The 14,253-nt window shown below is 36.1% G+C and overlaps 1 protein-coding gene across 1 annotated transcript; it reads right to left on the bottom strand.

Annotated features, from left to right (window-relative positions):
- Positions 1-10,217: 10,217 nt before the first annotated feature.
- Nsun5 (Nop2/Sun-like domain containing protein 5) lies at positions 10,218-14,106 on the bottom strand. Its single transcript, XM_073087683.1, has 6 exons — positions 13,804-14,106; positions 13,472-13,727; positions 12,251-12,513; positions 11,752-11,865; positions 11,452-11,626; positions 10,218-11,345 (listed from the first exon to the last, which is right to left on the bottom strand). The coding sequence occupies exons 1-6, from the start codon at positions 13,924-13,926 to the stop codon at positions 10,267-10,269; spliced, it is 2,010 nt and encodes a 669-aa protein (XP_072943784.1). The 5' UTR covers positions 13,927-14,106; the 3' UTR covers positions 10,218-10,266.
- Between the last annotated feature and the right edge of the window lie 147 nt (positions 14,107-14,253).

Below are 14,253 nucleotides of genomic sequence, written 5' to 3'. Positions count from 1 at the left end.
ACATCAAATTTATTTCCTTATTCATAAAAACTTACTCTTTACGTATTTTGTCCTTTTTCCCTATTTATTACAAAGTTATGTATGTACTTAAGATGAATTGATAATGTTTTACGTTTTAACATAACAAAAGGAGTTCTATTTAAAAACGAAACGACAAATGAAACAAAGTGGCTATTAATTTCATATAAATTTATCGGTTAAAACAAGCCGTACTAAGTGTAGTCAATATTTTGCAAGTTTTCTTCTAGAAAACAATAATTACAATTGCATTACATGGAATCAAGCTTTAATTTTCTAATAAAGGTTGCATTTTGATTGCTTTGCTATTAGTATTACTTGCCATTCGATTTCTTTGCGACAAATCGGTTTCTGAAACTGGCTGCTAATGCGTTTTTTGACCGGCTAAGCACACTGCCTAGTGCATGCATTAATGTATACAAACATTGAGCGATTATGCAGAAGTTTGCGTAAGCAGTGAATAAATTATATTTTTCTTAACTAATATAAAGTATGAAAAAGTTAAAAGTGTCTAAATATAGTTTAAGACGTGTATTTTAGTGTGTGCTAATTGAACATTAATGTGTGCTCTTCAATCCAATTTAAGTGCCAATGAATAGAGTATATAAATAAAAATAAATATTTTTACCCTAAAATGTATGTTATCTTTAAAGCGTTGATATTAAAACATCTAAAATTAATATTTAATTATGACATTTTATTAATGAAACCACAAGTCACTCGTTTATTTAATTAAGAGTTAATGTGTAAGAGATATCCCAAATTTTAAATTAAGCTTCCAGGTATAAGATTAAGTAAAACAAATCATACCACAGCAGTTGCAGACATCGATTCTTCTGTTGCCATTAAACTGAACAATACCGAACTTGTCTACTTGTTTTAAACACTTGCATAAATATAATAGCAGTAAATTAAACTACGAATGAATTGAATTTGAATGCGGCTGGCGACGCGGGAATGTCGGTTCTGGTAATACAATCGCGCTACGGACGCTACAGCAAATGTTAGCGGGCGCTTATTAGAACAATATTTGATTTCACATTCTCTTGTGGATTGTGAAGATTATTTAATTTGTTTTAGTACAATGTTTAATTAACAAAAGAAGTGTAGTCGTCCGGTTATGTTTTGAGAGCGGAATCGAGTGACGGTTCGAAATGGGCGAGCGGCGTGGCGGGGTGGCGCGGCCACCGCCCCCGGGCGCGTTACACCAGCCGTACGATTACAAATTAAACTAGCAACCCACTTACACTCCGAATGTTTGGCTATTAATATTATAGGTTTAAAATTTCTAGGGTAAGATAACTATTCCAGAATTAGTTAATGCATTTAGTACAGAAATAATGAGTGGTTTATTAAATTAAGTTTGTCTTTTCGTTTCCTGTAGTTTGCCATTTATGATTTTATTAATCAAATAAAATCATATTATGTATAAAGACATAAAATAACGATATCAAACAAACTACGATACTACTTAAAAAAAATGATGGCTCAGTAGGTGCCTATACATAGCCTCATTTGATTTTAAATTGGAGCCACTATATCATTTGCTTAACTTATTTATATTTGCAAATACACACTAGTACTGCTGGGTTAGCGCACATCTGAAGTCAATCGGTCAAAGAGGCATATAGCTAGCATAGCTAGTCGCATGCCTATATTTTTTCCTGTGCCTGTTTAGTGGCCGTTGTGTATGTTTTTATAGCTTCCAAATTGCCTATTCACACATTTCCAAGTGCATACCGAATTATTCTTTGAATGTTATGTTTAATTGAAAAAGAATTTGCATAGCGAATAGGTCTGCAAGGTTATTTACGAACAATATTATTTGACTTGAATATTTCCCGCAAATAGAGGAGATTGGAGCATGCTGAGTTTTGTGGATGAATGAGAAGACAGGATAGTGGAATAACCATCCGTTGGTGAAGTATTCCCCCGGTAAGTATGTTCTTAGGAAATTAAGTTACAAGAGTGTTCTAGTTTAGAACCGAAGTATCTCGATATTATCTGATTATTTGGCATATAGCTTTCGTAAGACTTATTCCTAACTGATAGATAAGTATGACAGCTTTATGAGGCTCTACGAGGCTATGCAAAGCCTTAATAATATTAAGGACTCAACTTCAATAAAATATTTGTTATATTTAACATCGATCCAAATGAGAAAACTGCATTAGGTCCTGAGGTATTAACCTACAAATATGACTAACGGTCTGAGCTGCTTATCGTTGTAATTATGTTGTTGAAAACATGCTGTTTTTAAAACAATAAACCTAATTGAAGGAGAATTTATTTTATAACTAGCTTGAACTGTTTTTATTTTCTTTGAGTTACGTGAAAGGTAACCTAATTTTTATTTACCCGAGTATACTCGCAAGTAAAAAATATTACTCCAGTGCAAAATATTAATTCATTGGCTATATAAAAATTAATCCCTTAGAACTCTAAACTTAAATGAATTACTTATTCAAAGGAGAATAATGAAAATTTATCGTTACAAGAAATAAACCGCTAGCTAACTTGCTTCTTCATGATCCATGCTTTGCACTTTTCATTTAACTCTATTTTCTTTCATAATACTATTTCCACAAAGCTCATTTTTCTCTGAATTATGAATGTAAAGGCGTAACGTAAAACTTTAGTCTTTTAAAGCGTGCATTACTTAAGTTTATCACAAGCGATCCTTTTTGTAGCCTTTGTAGGCTTTTCAAAGAAGATAGGTAGGGATACCTATAATATGTAAGTAACAAAATATAATTTTATTCATCAAATTCGTAGCGTTAAGTATATGTACTTATTATGTATGTATACCATTTTTTAAACATAGTATTAATTTATATAGAAAAATAACAACTAGCTAGCTTATATCTAGTTGGCTTAGATGTTGTATTCTGAATATTTATTTACTGGAAATCGTCATATATTCCGAAAATACCTCTTACTTAATGTAGGTAAGCCATTTTTGCATTTAATCTGCAGCAAGTTGTACTTAGTTATTACTGAGCTACATACCTGCGATACATTATGAAAGTATTTACCAACAATTTTTATAATTTTATTAAATTATGACCTTTCATGCAAACGTGTGCATATTTTGCATAATGCTAGGCAATTATTCGGTTTTTTTTTTTTTTTTTATATATAACCTAACGATAAGGCAGACGGGCTACCTGATGGAAAGCAGTCACCGTCGCCTATGGACATTTGCAACACCAGAGGAGTCGCCAATGCATCGCCGGCTTTGAAGGAGAGCTCTTTTTACACCCCTCTTGAAGAGCCCCATGTCATAGTCCTGAGGGAATACCTCAGGAGGAAGTTCATTCCACATTTTGCACGTACGCGGCAAAAATGAACGTTCAAACCGAACCGTGGAGGACCGCCACGGGTCCAGTTGATGTGGATGGAACTTCATCCTTCGGCGAGTGGTGCGATGATGGAAAGGCGACGTAGGCACCAGATCAAACAGTTCCTCCGAACACTCACCATTGTAAAGCCGGTAGAACGCGCAGAGGGAACCTATGTCCCTCCGCAGGCTTAAGGGTTCTAACCGATCAGAGATCGCTGGGTCATCGACGATTCGCACCGCGCGTTTCTGTACGGAGTCAAGTGGGTTAAGCTGGTATTGTGGTGCCCCTGCCCAGAGATGCGAGCAGTACTCCATGTGGGGCCTCACTTGCGCTTTATAAAGCAGAAGGAGTTGCCCCCCAGTGAAGTACTCCTTGGCTCTGTTCAGGACACCCAATTTCTTTGAAGCCAACTTGGCTTTAACTTCCAAATGACCCCGATACTGCACGTCAGACGAGATGTCAACTCCCAGGATCCCTACACTTTTATCAATGGTGAGCGAGGTATTTTGGAACTTAGGCGCTATGACGAATGGGGTTTTTTTAGCGGTAAACGCGCAGACTTGTGTCTTCGTGGGGTTGAACTTAACAAGGTTAAGACGACCCCATTCCGAGACCCGCTCCAGAGAGTTCTCGATTTCAGACACAAGTCGGATTCTGCTTTCTTCCACGAATGTCCGAGAGGCGTTCGCACGGCCTGTGTACACAGCATCTCGCGTGCTATCATCTGCATAGCAATGAATGCTACCGGTTTGTAGCAGCATATCATTGATATGCAGAATAAAGAGCGTGGGAGATAATACAGACCCTTGGGGCACGCCAGCGTTGATGAGCTTCGTGTCTGAGCAGCACCCGTAGACTACGACCTTAATATGCCGCTCAGACAGAAAGCTGGCTGTCCATGTGCACAACCTCTCGGGAAGACCGTATGATGGTAACTTCGCGAGAAGGGCCCTATGCCAGACCCGGTCAAAGGCCTTAGCGATGTCTAGGCTTACAGCCAATGCCTCCCCGCTGCTTTCAATAGCTTGTGCCCATCGATGAGTAAGGTACACTAGAAGATCACCAGCTGACCGGCCCTTGCGAAAACCATATTGGCGATCGCTGATCAGCTGGTGCTCCTCCAGGTACCTAATGAGCTGCGTGTTTACGACACGCTCCATAGCTTTTGAGAGCAGGGAGGTTATCGCTATTGGCCTATAGTTGGCCGGGTCACTGCGGTCACCCTTTTTGGGAATAGGGTGTACAAGGGCAACCTTCCACGAAGACGGTACTTGTCCTGAGGTGTAGGAAAGCGAGAATAGGCGCGTTAAGACGGGAGCCAACTCGGGAGCGCACGTCCTGAGTACCACTGCGGGGATTTCGTCTGGCCCACTCGACTTCTTGATGTCGAGGGACAATAGAGCTCGCCTGACAGCCTTCTGCGTAAAGCGGATATCCGGCATAGAGCTCTCACACCGCGGGATGGTAGGCGGTGTGGCCCCTGTGTCATCAAGAGTCGAGTTTGAGGCAAAGAGGGTACCAAGAAGATCGGCTTTCCCCTTTGCCGTGTGGGCCAGAGAATCATCTGGTTTCCGCAGGGGCGGTAGTGAAGACCGACAGAAATTACCCTCGACAGCTTTGGCCAGCGACCAGAAGGCTCGACTCCCGGAGGGGTAACCAAGTAGCCGCTTGCCAATTCTGCCGATGTGCTTAAACTTCGCCTTGGCCATATGCTTCTTCGCTGAACGGGAGGCAGCATTAAACGCGGTTCGGAGCTCGGGGGTTTTAGCGTGTGCTGATGCCCAGGTTTGGAAGGCCTCCTGCTTAAGGCTTAGCGCTTTAGCACAAGACCCACCAAACCAGGGCTGACTCCGCCCGCCGACGGACACGACAGAGTTTGGAATGAAACACTCCATACCCTGCCGTATCACGTCGGTTACAGAATCAGCACACGAGCTAGGATCACCCGAGACGAAACATAGCTGCCTCCACGGGTACGAAGCCAGGAACTCCCGGAATCCGTCCCAGTCTGCTGACTTGTAGTGCCAAACTTGTCGTCTCCCGGGGGGACGTGTCTCCACGGGGTACGACAAGGGCACAGTCGAACTTACCAAGCAATGGTCAGAGGATCCAAAATAGGTTTGGTTATATTCTACTATTATATTTGAATAATCGGTTTGTACTATATAGGTAACAAAATATATACATTGTCCCACGCATAAATGTTTGTTGCATTTAATTATTATAATTACTTATATTAGCAAATGATTTAGGCAAAGAGATAGATAGTCTTACTTTTCTTATGGTTCAATTGAATCTGTGTTAGGTATATGGAAATTAAAGTGAAGTTTAATCTTATAATTCTCGTGTTGTGACACGTTAGTTACCGTACTCCTCCGAAACGGCTATACCGATTTTCACCAAATTTTATATGCAAATTCAGTACGTCTGAGAATCGGCTACTTGTTTACCCTTAACATTTTTTTTTATTTATATGGCAACACAACGTTTGCCGGGTCAGCTAGTAATAAACGTAAAACATAAGTCACTTTTCAAAGTGCAAAAGTATGCATAGTCTTACTATAAAGTAGATACTTTGCTAGTTCAAAGAATATTAGCATATTATTATATTATTAATAGAGTACAATTATCCATACAATAATTCTTGTACCATTTAGATTTATTATCTACTTGTAATATGGGTTGACGGAATTTTCAAGCAAAGTAGGTAAGGAATACAATACAATAACCAGACAACGCCGCATATAAGAACTAGTAAATTCTACTGTAATAACTTCCATGGAGACGTGCTTTGACATTTAAGTAATGTAATTAACATAACGATTTGACACGTAATTGGTTAAGTTTCTGCTATGTTCGTGCTATGAATAATAATGGTTTATACTAAGGAAACAAGTGGAAAGAATTAGTGAGGCGTAGAGGTAAAATGACCAAGTTTATCTTATATTTAATCTGCAATTTTATCAAGGCTTAATATGCTGTGATAAAATTGAATTGAAGACTTTGGAAGATCGAGTTTAATTTTAAAATAATTTTAATTAAGTAGGTACCTACCTAAGTAAACATAAATAAGTGGACAAGAAGTGGGTAATAAAATATTGTATTGTGTTTATGAAGATAAACTTATATTACTATTGGTATCTGTAGAAAGTATATTAATACTTCTTTCATTATGTGCACAATTCATTGTCGTCTTCGTCTGTGAATCGTACGTGTTATAGTGATGTGACAGTGCGTATGTGTGTAGTGCATACAAGAAGAACACTCTCGGACTCGCTCTCTTACGGTTAATACATGTATTAAATTGTGTCAAGTTACAAGTAATAAATACCACATATTTCTACATATCGTCTTTACATCTACGTCGAAGGACCTCAAAAATCTATACTATCTATATAACAATCATAACTTACGTAAAGAGGCTAGTGCGTAGCAGTGTGCTACGAACTTCTACGAAATCTCCACACAGCTACGTATGGTGAGTTAGTGAGCTTTATCTTTACATAATCCCGTAAACCACTCTATGTAGTATAAGATAGGTTCGGTTTAATACCATCTAACAAAATAAGTAATATTTTCGAAGTAGGTACTGATATTTAAAAATACAGCCTACCATAAACAACTTACGATTGGACAAGTAATCAATTTAACAGCCAATAATGGAAGCTTATTTCCGCTGACTTAATGTTCAACGAAGCAAGCAATTTTCAACCATATATACCGCGAGATAGGTATTAATACTTCATGTAGGCAATTACCTTTGTTGATGACAGTGTCAGGCGGTGAGTGACACGGGTGTCATAATATTGCGCATCCGGTTCCTGATTGGTTGTCGGGGATGGTAAAGATAAGGCGCCGCCCATCCGGATGACACGCCCAGCGTAACATCTAAGAGGAGCTGTTGCTATGAAACAATATAGATTTAACTTAGACAAAATGATCTTAGGTATGACGTAGAAGTAGGTACGGTACTTATACTAGGTTCATACACTAGTAGAGTATGAACTCTACCTATTCATAATAATTTAAAAAATGTTCATTTGATAGCCCTCGTTTATTTATAAGTATTACTTGATTAAGCGCCTGTATCCTATCTACAAAGAATCTGTTTTACTCCGCCATTTATTTCATTCTTATACTACCTTCCATTCATCGTAATTAATCCTGTAATACTTAAGATAAAAGACTCATAAGCCTATTAAACTCGTATCTACTAAAAAAGACAAAAAAAACGATAGTAGGTAAATACACATTCATATTTTGTCGTCTTCGGGTACACCATGCATCACAGACCGGTGTCATGCATCTTTCAAGATTCGATTGGTGGGTCTGGATGTTTAACGTTTTTCAAAGTTGTAACACAAGATAAACTTCGTTTAATTTATGAATTCGTCTTTAAATTAAACTCTTGTTGTGTAATAAGAAATACGCAAATGTAAAAACTTCGTTTAATATACGGAAATGTGTAAAACCTGCAATTATTACGTATTGTGAATTCTATCGAATTGGTCACGGTTGTTTTTCCTATTAAAAATGTTACCTAATAGTTACATTGTGACGAAAACGACGAAAATTTGTAGAGGGCGTTTACGTAATAAATAGGTACACAAATCATAAACATAGTCCTAATTGGATCAAGGCTGAAGGAAAGCGATAAAATAAGTAACGCAACTTGAAGGACAATGGAAATGTGATCCAAATAAACCTTAAGTATTTCGGTTTAGGTTTACCTAAATTAGGTAAGTAAATAATTGTGCTACTTTCGTGACACAACGGTCGTCATAATACATATCTGTTAGGCCCGGCAAGATGGGTATTTAAATTTCAATTTACCTTTATCTACACTAATATTATAAAGAGGAAAACTTTGTTTGTTTGTTTGGTTGTAATGAATAGGCTCAAAAAGTACTGGACCGATTTTAAAAATTCTTTTACCATTCGAAAGCTACTTTATCCACAAGTAGAAGTGTTGAAATTGAAGGTGGTAGAACCCTTTGAGGTTCAACTCCGGCGGCACCACCGCCACACCTATTTCTACCTAATAACAGCAGTGTTAACCGCTGCTGTGTTCCGGTTTGAAGGGTGTGGTAAGGGAGACAGACTTTTCCGAGGCGTTCAGCTAAGTCCTCAAGGATAGCGCCGCATCTGTGGCCGACCTCAGGTAGGAATACCTAATCCTGTCTGGGGTTGGTTGCAGATGTCCATGGGCGGCAGTAGCCACTTACCATCAGGTGGACTGCATGCTCGTCTGCTACTCCTATCTTATAAAAAAATTATAAAAAGTAAAATAGGCTATATTTTATTTGAAATATATTTGATAAATAGATTTTGAGGCGGTACAAAGTTTGCCGGGTCAGCTATTTATTTATGTACCTAAGTACATACTAGCTGACCCGGAAAACGTTGTGTTGCTATATAAATAAAAAAATGTTATGGGTGAACCCTTATCACTTAGGGGTATGAAAAATAGATAGTAGCCGATTCTTAGACCTACTGAATATGCATATAAAATTTGGCGAAAATCGGTAAAGCCGTTTCGGAGGAGTACAGTAACTAACATTGTGACACGAGAATTTTACATATAAGATGTGTTTCACAAGCCTACAAACTTAAGTGATTATTAAGTGTAGTAAAAAAACAGTTTGTGTAGCGTGATGGCAAGGAATATTGAAGTAGTTTAATTAACAGCACGCATGATGCAGAACCATTAATTATAATCATTAAGTTTTAGATGTGAAATGATTTACGTACAATTATTGTAACTGAAAGTAAAATATTATAAATGTCTCTTGTTTTCATTTATGAGAGTTTAGATCACCTTTTCTCTTGTGAGCAGTTTGCTCACATTAGGAGAAACTCTATACGGCATATACTATACCTACTTATGTGTTTCAAAAACTAATTAGCGTGGCGGATTATTGTAAATGGATCATTGAGATGTGGGGGATACCCAAGAAGTAGTAGAACATTTTGGGGCTGAAGTGTTGGAGCTTATGATTTGAATAATTAAAGCGTAGATATTACTATAACAGTATTTACCACTATAATAATAATAGTGTAGTTTAGGTATTTGGGTCGAAACTTCAGTTTAATACTAGATTGACGTAAGTGGGTTTATGGCTTGAAAATTGAATAATAACAGCTTGCATAAACTAAGTACCTACAGTCATACTTCATATAGAGATTATTTATCAATCTACGTATTGAACGCTTGAATATTCATATAGTGTATGTGTGAGCAATGAAAATAGGAACGCACGACAAAGTTCGTGACAAAGTAGCGTGTAAGTGCAACTTAGCCAATCTCCAATCAATCTTGAAGTGAACCATATTTCTTAAGTATTAGGATCGAAAATAGAGTAATAATTTATATAAGCACCATTTTTTATCCGCAGCAAGCAGCTAGACCAAGTAAACACCATTTATGACGTTTGCCCTACATATTTCTAGGATTTATCGAGGGAATTTAGTACTTAAGCCACATGTATTAATTTTCTTTAATAGCACTGTTCGTAGAACGTGGCGTCGTGGCTTCTAATTGCAACGTAGGATTTTTAATACGCGCTATTTTACTTACGACGTTTGTTATAAAATTATGTATAGAAAAGTTAGTACCGACTTTTGCATTTATATTTTTTGTGATTACCTAGTGTTAAAGATACTGTGGGCTGTATAAAAACTAAGTTACTGTATAAAAGCTAGGACTCCAAATGTGGGTTTGAATGCGCCTAAGCAAGCATTAAGTTGCAAAATTTGTTAGATATAATTTTTTATAGTGGATAGATATATTAGCTAGTCCAAACTAATGAATTATGGAAAGACAATACTAGAAGATTAAATTAAAACCAAATAATATATCGATATATCATTTTAATACAAAAGAAACCCATTTAGATATCAAAAATTAACTTTCATTTTTAATATTTTTATCGCGTTTCTTCTTTTTCTGTTTTACACCTAGCTCAATATTATTTTTAACATGTTCATCTTCCATATTTACTTCTTGTAATATATGATTTTCACTGGACATTTGTAAAACATCACTGTTTTCGTGGCCATAACTTTTATGTTTTTTCTTTTTCTTCTTTTTAGAGTTATCTGTGTTATATTCCATACATATTTGTACTTCATTATTCTCTACATTTATTGATTCCTCTTCAATTGCTTCTGTTTTATGTTTTTTCTTTTTCTTCTTTACTGTTTGGGATTCACCCTCTTGGTTATTATTGTCTTCATTTATAATACTCCCAGTATCAACATTACCAAAAGATTCATTGCCCTCCTCGTGTTGCTTCTTTTTCTTCTTTTTCTTTTTAACATCTGTTGTAACTTCTGGCTCAGTTGCATTTTCTTCATGTTTTCTTTTACTTTTTTTCTTTTTATATTCACTGCTTGTATCGTTCTCGTTAGTGACCGTATTAGTGTCTATTACACTATTGTTCTCCAACTCATTTTGAGGCTTCTTCTTTTTCTTTTTTTTCTTTATATTTTCACTAGAATCATCTGTTTGCGTAACAGGATCTTCATCTAGCTCATCATTATTTTTATACTTTTCTTTTTTCGATATAACATTTTTAGTAGAAGTTATTTCAACGTTAACATTTTTATCATCATTTTTAGCTTTTTCTAAATCAGCCGGATCTCTATCAAGGACAGCCAAAAAGAAACCTGTAGTCAAATCGGAATCAGGTCTCGCATATAAACATCTCGTTCCCATACTTCCATACATTCCCGAGCCAAAATTGTTCCACTGTTCTTTTAGTATTTCCTTGACATCCTGCACTCGCCACTTAACTCTTGCATTTTTAACTACATTAGTAATTACCCTCTCGTTTTCTTCTGGGAACAATGAGCATGTACTGTAGACGATTCTTTTAGCATTAGGAAAAGCATTCATTGCATGTTTTAGGAACTTCTCTTGTAGTGAAGTGAGCTTGGCCAACCTAGTGTCTTCAATATAGTTATGCACAGTAAATTCCATTCCTGGAAATCAAATTACGCTTACTAGAAAGTAATTAAAGTACAAGCTAAGGGGACAGCTTCTTAAAATAAATATAAAGATAGAAAAGATATGAAAAGAAAATACTACCTGAACCAGAACAGCTTGGATCTAAGAGAATGTACTCCACATCGTCATATTCCCCTTTCCTTATTTCTAAGGTGTCTTTGTTAATGAGTTCTACACATTTGCACCCAGTCTTATTGACAAAATCAGTAAGAGTTTGGAATCTTTTCTCATTCCGCTCAACAGCGTAGATTTTCCCCTGAAAATAAATATAAAGTTTTATAGAGTATATGCAGCATGCATATAATATACTTATGTATATGTTAATAAACAATGAGTCTATATGTATATGTGTCATGTAGAAAAACTACCCTTAATATTTACCTCATTCCTCATGTATGCTGCAACCTGTGTAGTTTTCATGCCTGGAGCTGCACACATGTCTAACACTACACTGCCTGGGGGTGGTGCTAGAAGATGGACTGCCATAGCAGTAGCCTAAAATGTAATGAGAAGAAAATAAGCAAGCAACTGATAAAATATATACAGGCTTTACAATATGATGTACATGTTAAATTATTATTATTGCAATTCTTAATAAGAACGGAATGGGCAATAATCCGTTTAATACTAAGTCGACTCTGTACAACCTATAGACACTTGGAACCAATTTCAAATAGGACGCAAATCCTATGTTAGTTATTCCTCTCATAAATGCTTCTGTATAACATAACATGATATAATTTAAGTTCTGGTCCTTTCATTGTGAAAGCCATTTAAGATTCCAACCTAAATAAGTCTGTCTTACAGTAGGTTTCTGACTGTCAAAATATGAGAAAATACTTTATTTGAGGAGTAGCCTAATTTCTTAAAATATAAGTACCTTATCCTGCAATATGATTTGATTTTCTAAGTACAGCTCATGTTCATGTAACTTAGTCCCATGTGGAAATACAAATATTGTCTTCACATGATAATCCTGAGTGAAGTCATACTCAGTAAGACCTTGTATTTGTTGTAGATAATCATTGTAAGAGCCAGAGGTGCACCTAATGAACCTGTATCCTTCATCTTGGAAGGATCTGATGGCATCTGAGGTTGTGAGCAGATTAGTGTTGATACGAACATAGCGAGGTCTGTGTGCAACTGTCAACAAAAAATACATTTTCTATAGTGTTGTATATAAAGTATTAAATTGATCTTTGAATATTGTTTTAAATTACCTAACATTGATTTATTTATATTTGATTCTTTATTCTTTATTCTATACACAATTATATTATATTATCCTGAAATAATTTAATACATAGGCAACATAGTTTCCTACAAAACTATTAATATAGTAAGACATACATATGGTAATCATGAAAAGAATTGGATCCTATTTTGTCTAATAGCATATCTAGCTGTGATAAATTAATACTGATTTCAATATCTATTTTGGAAGAATGTTAATGTTTAGATAAGGACTTCAACTGTGAACATTAACAATTCTTACTAGCTTAAAAACGATGGAAACCATTTGAATGATTAATATTAGATAAGTAAATTATAGAATACAAAATAAAAGAAAGTTACTTTTTTAATTTGTTTATTTCCAGAAATGCTACACACAGTTGGATTTGTGAGGAATAAGTTCAGTACATTTTTACAATACCGTTACAAAATACAAATAAATTTGGAATGTACTCTCTAAGTTAAATCAATCTTCCTTTTCATTCAAGGACTTCTTATCAGTTTGGGTTGAAGGAAGTGGCTTGTATGAGTGCTGATCAATCTCATTGCCATCCTCGTCATACTCCTTCTCATGGTATGCCTTATAAGCATACACACATATAATCACATTGACCACTACAACTGCGGCAACAACTGACCACACTGTCACTATGAACTTGTCAACTGGGTAGTACTCTGTGAGTATATGCCGCACGCCAAAAAATGCAACAAAGGGGAGTGTGAACATTGCAACACTGTACAGAAAAAGGTTTGCCAAAGCTAACGCAGCCATGCGGGTCTGCTTCGGTATGAGGGGGCCCTCATTATTGTCAGCCATCCCAATCTTTTATATGCAGTATTAGACCTGAAAAAAGAGATAGAACATTACCTTCAGTCTTCAATTCATCTTGATGTTCACTTGTGTATTTCTCAAATTGTTCTTTGTAAGCTAGGACAGTTTGTTCGGGTTTGCTTTTGCCCGGAAGTGCTTTTTTGCCAAACAGAAGTTCCGCTGTCAATACTTTTGCTAACCAGGGATCAAGACGAGATTCGTTTTTTAAAATTTCGGAGGACTCAAAAATTTTATCGATGTCACCCGCATGTTTCACAGTCTCTGTTATCAGTGCGAACAGCACGTTAGTTCTCTGCAAATATATTTGGATATTTAGGCAGTGAATTTATGAATTTTTACTATTGCACAAATAGTTTGCTTATACTTACAAAATGACGAAGTTTATTGTCGTACAATAAAGTTTTGACGCTCCCGCCTTCAGTGGAGACTTTCTTAAATATGTTCGCTGCAACCTTGTAATGTCTTGGAACTTTAACCGAGTGTTCGAACATTTTCCAATAGAATTAACAGAACAAAAAATATTTCATTGCAACGAAAACCTAGATAAACATTGCTCAATATAATTTTTATCACGAGACAAATGTCAGTTTGAATGGCGGTTGTTTATAGGTTAATCTGCGTTCATATGTTTATGATTATGCATTTTTTTACTAATTTAATACACAGTGCTATCTCAAACACACTATATTAAACAGTAATACATATTGAGACTAATTAAAGGTAATATTTAAATATTAATCAAAATATGCTATAAAATCGATATAAAATAATGCCTATGGTATGACAAATTATGACAAAACCTACATCACTATTCATTT

The sequence above is a fragment of the Epargyreus clarus genome, unplaced genomic scaffold (assembly GCF_041222505.1).
Source record: "Epargyreus clarus isolate Ecla_fem2 unplaced genomic scaffold, WU_Ecla_fem_2.2 ptg000026l, whole genome shotgun sequence".
Taxonomy (NCBI): Eukaryota; Metazoa; Arthropoda; class Insecta; order Lepidoptera; family Hesperiidae; genus Epargyreus; species Epargyreus clarus.
This window is presented reverse-complemented; position numbering and strand designations above follow the sequence as displayed.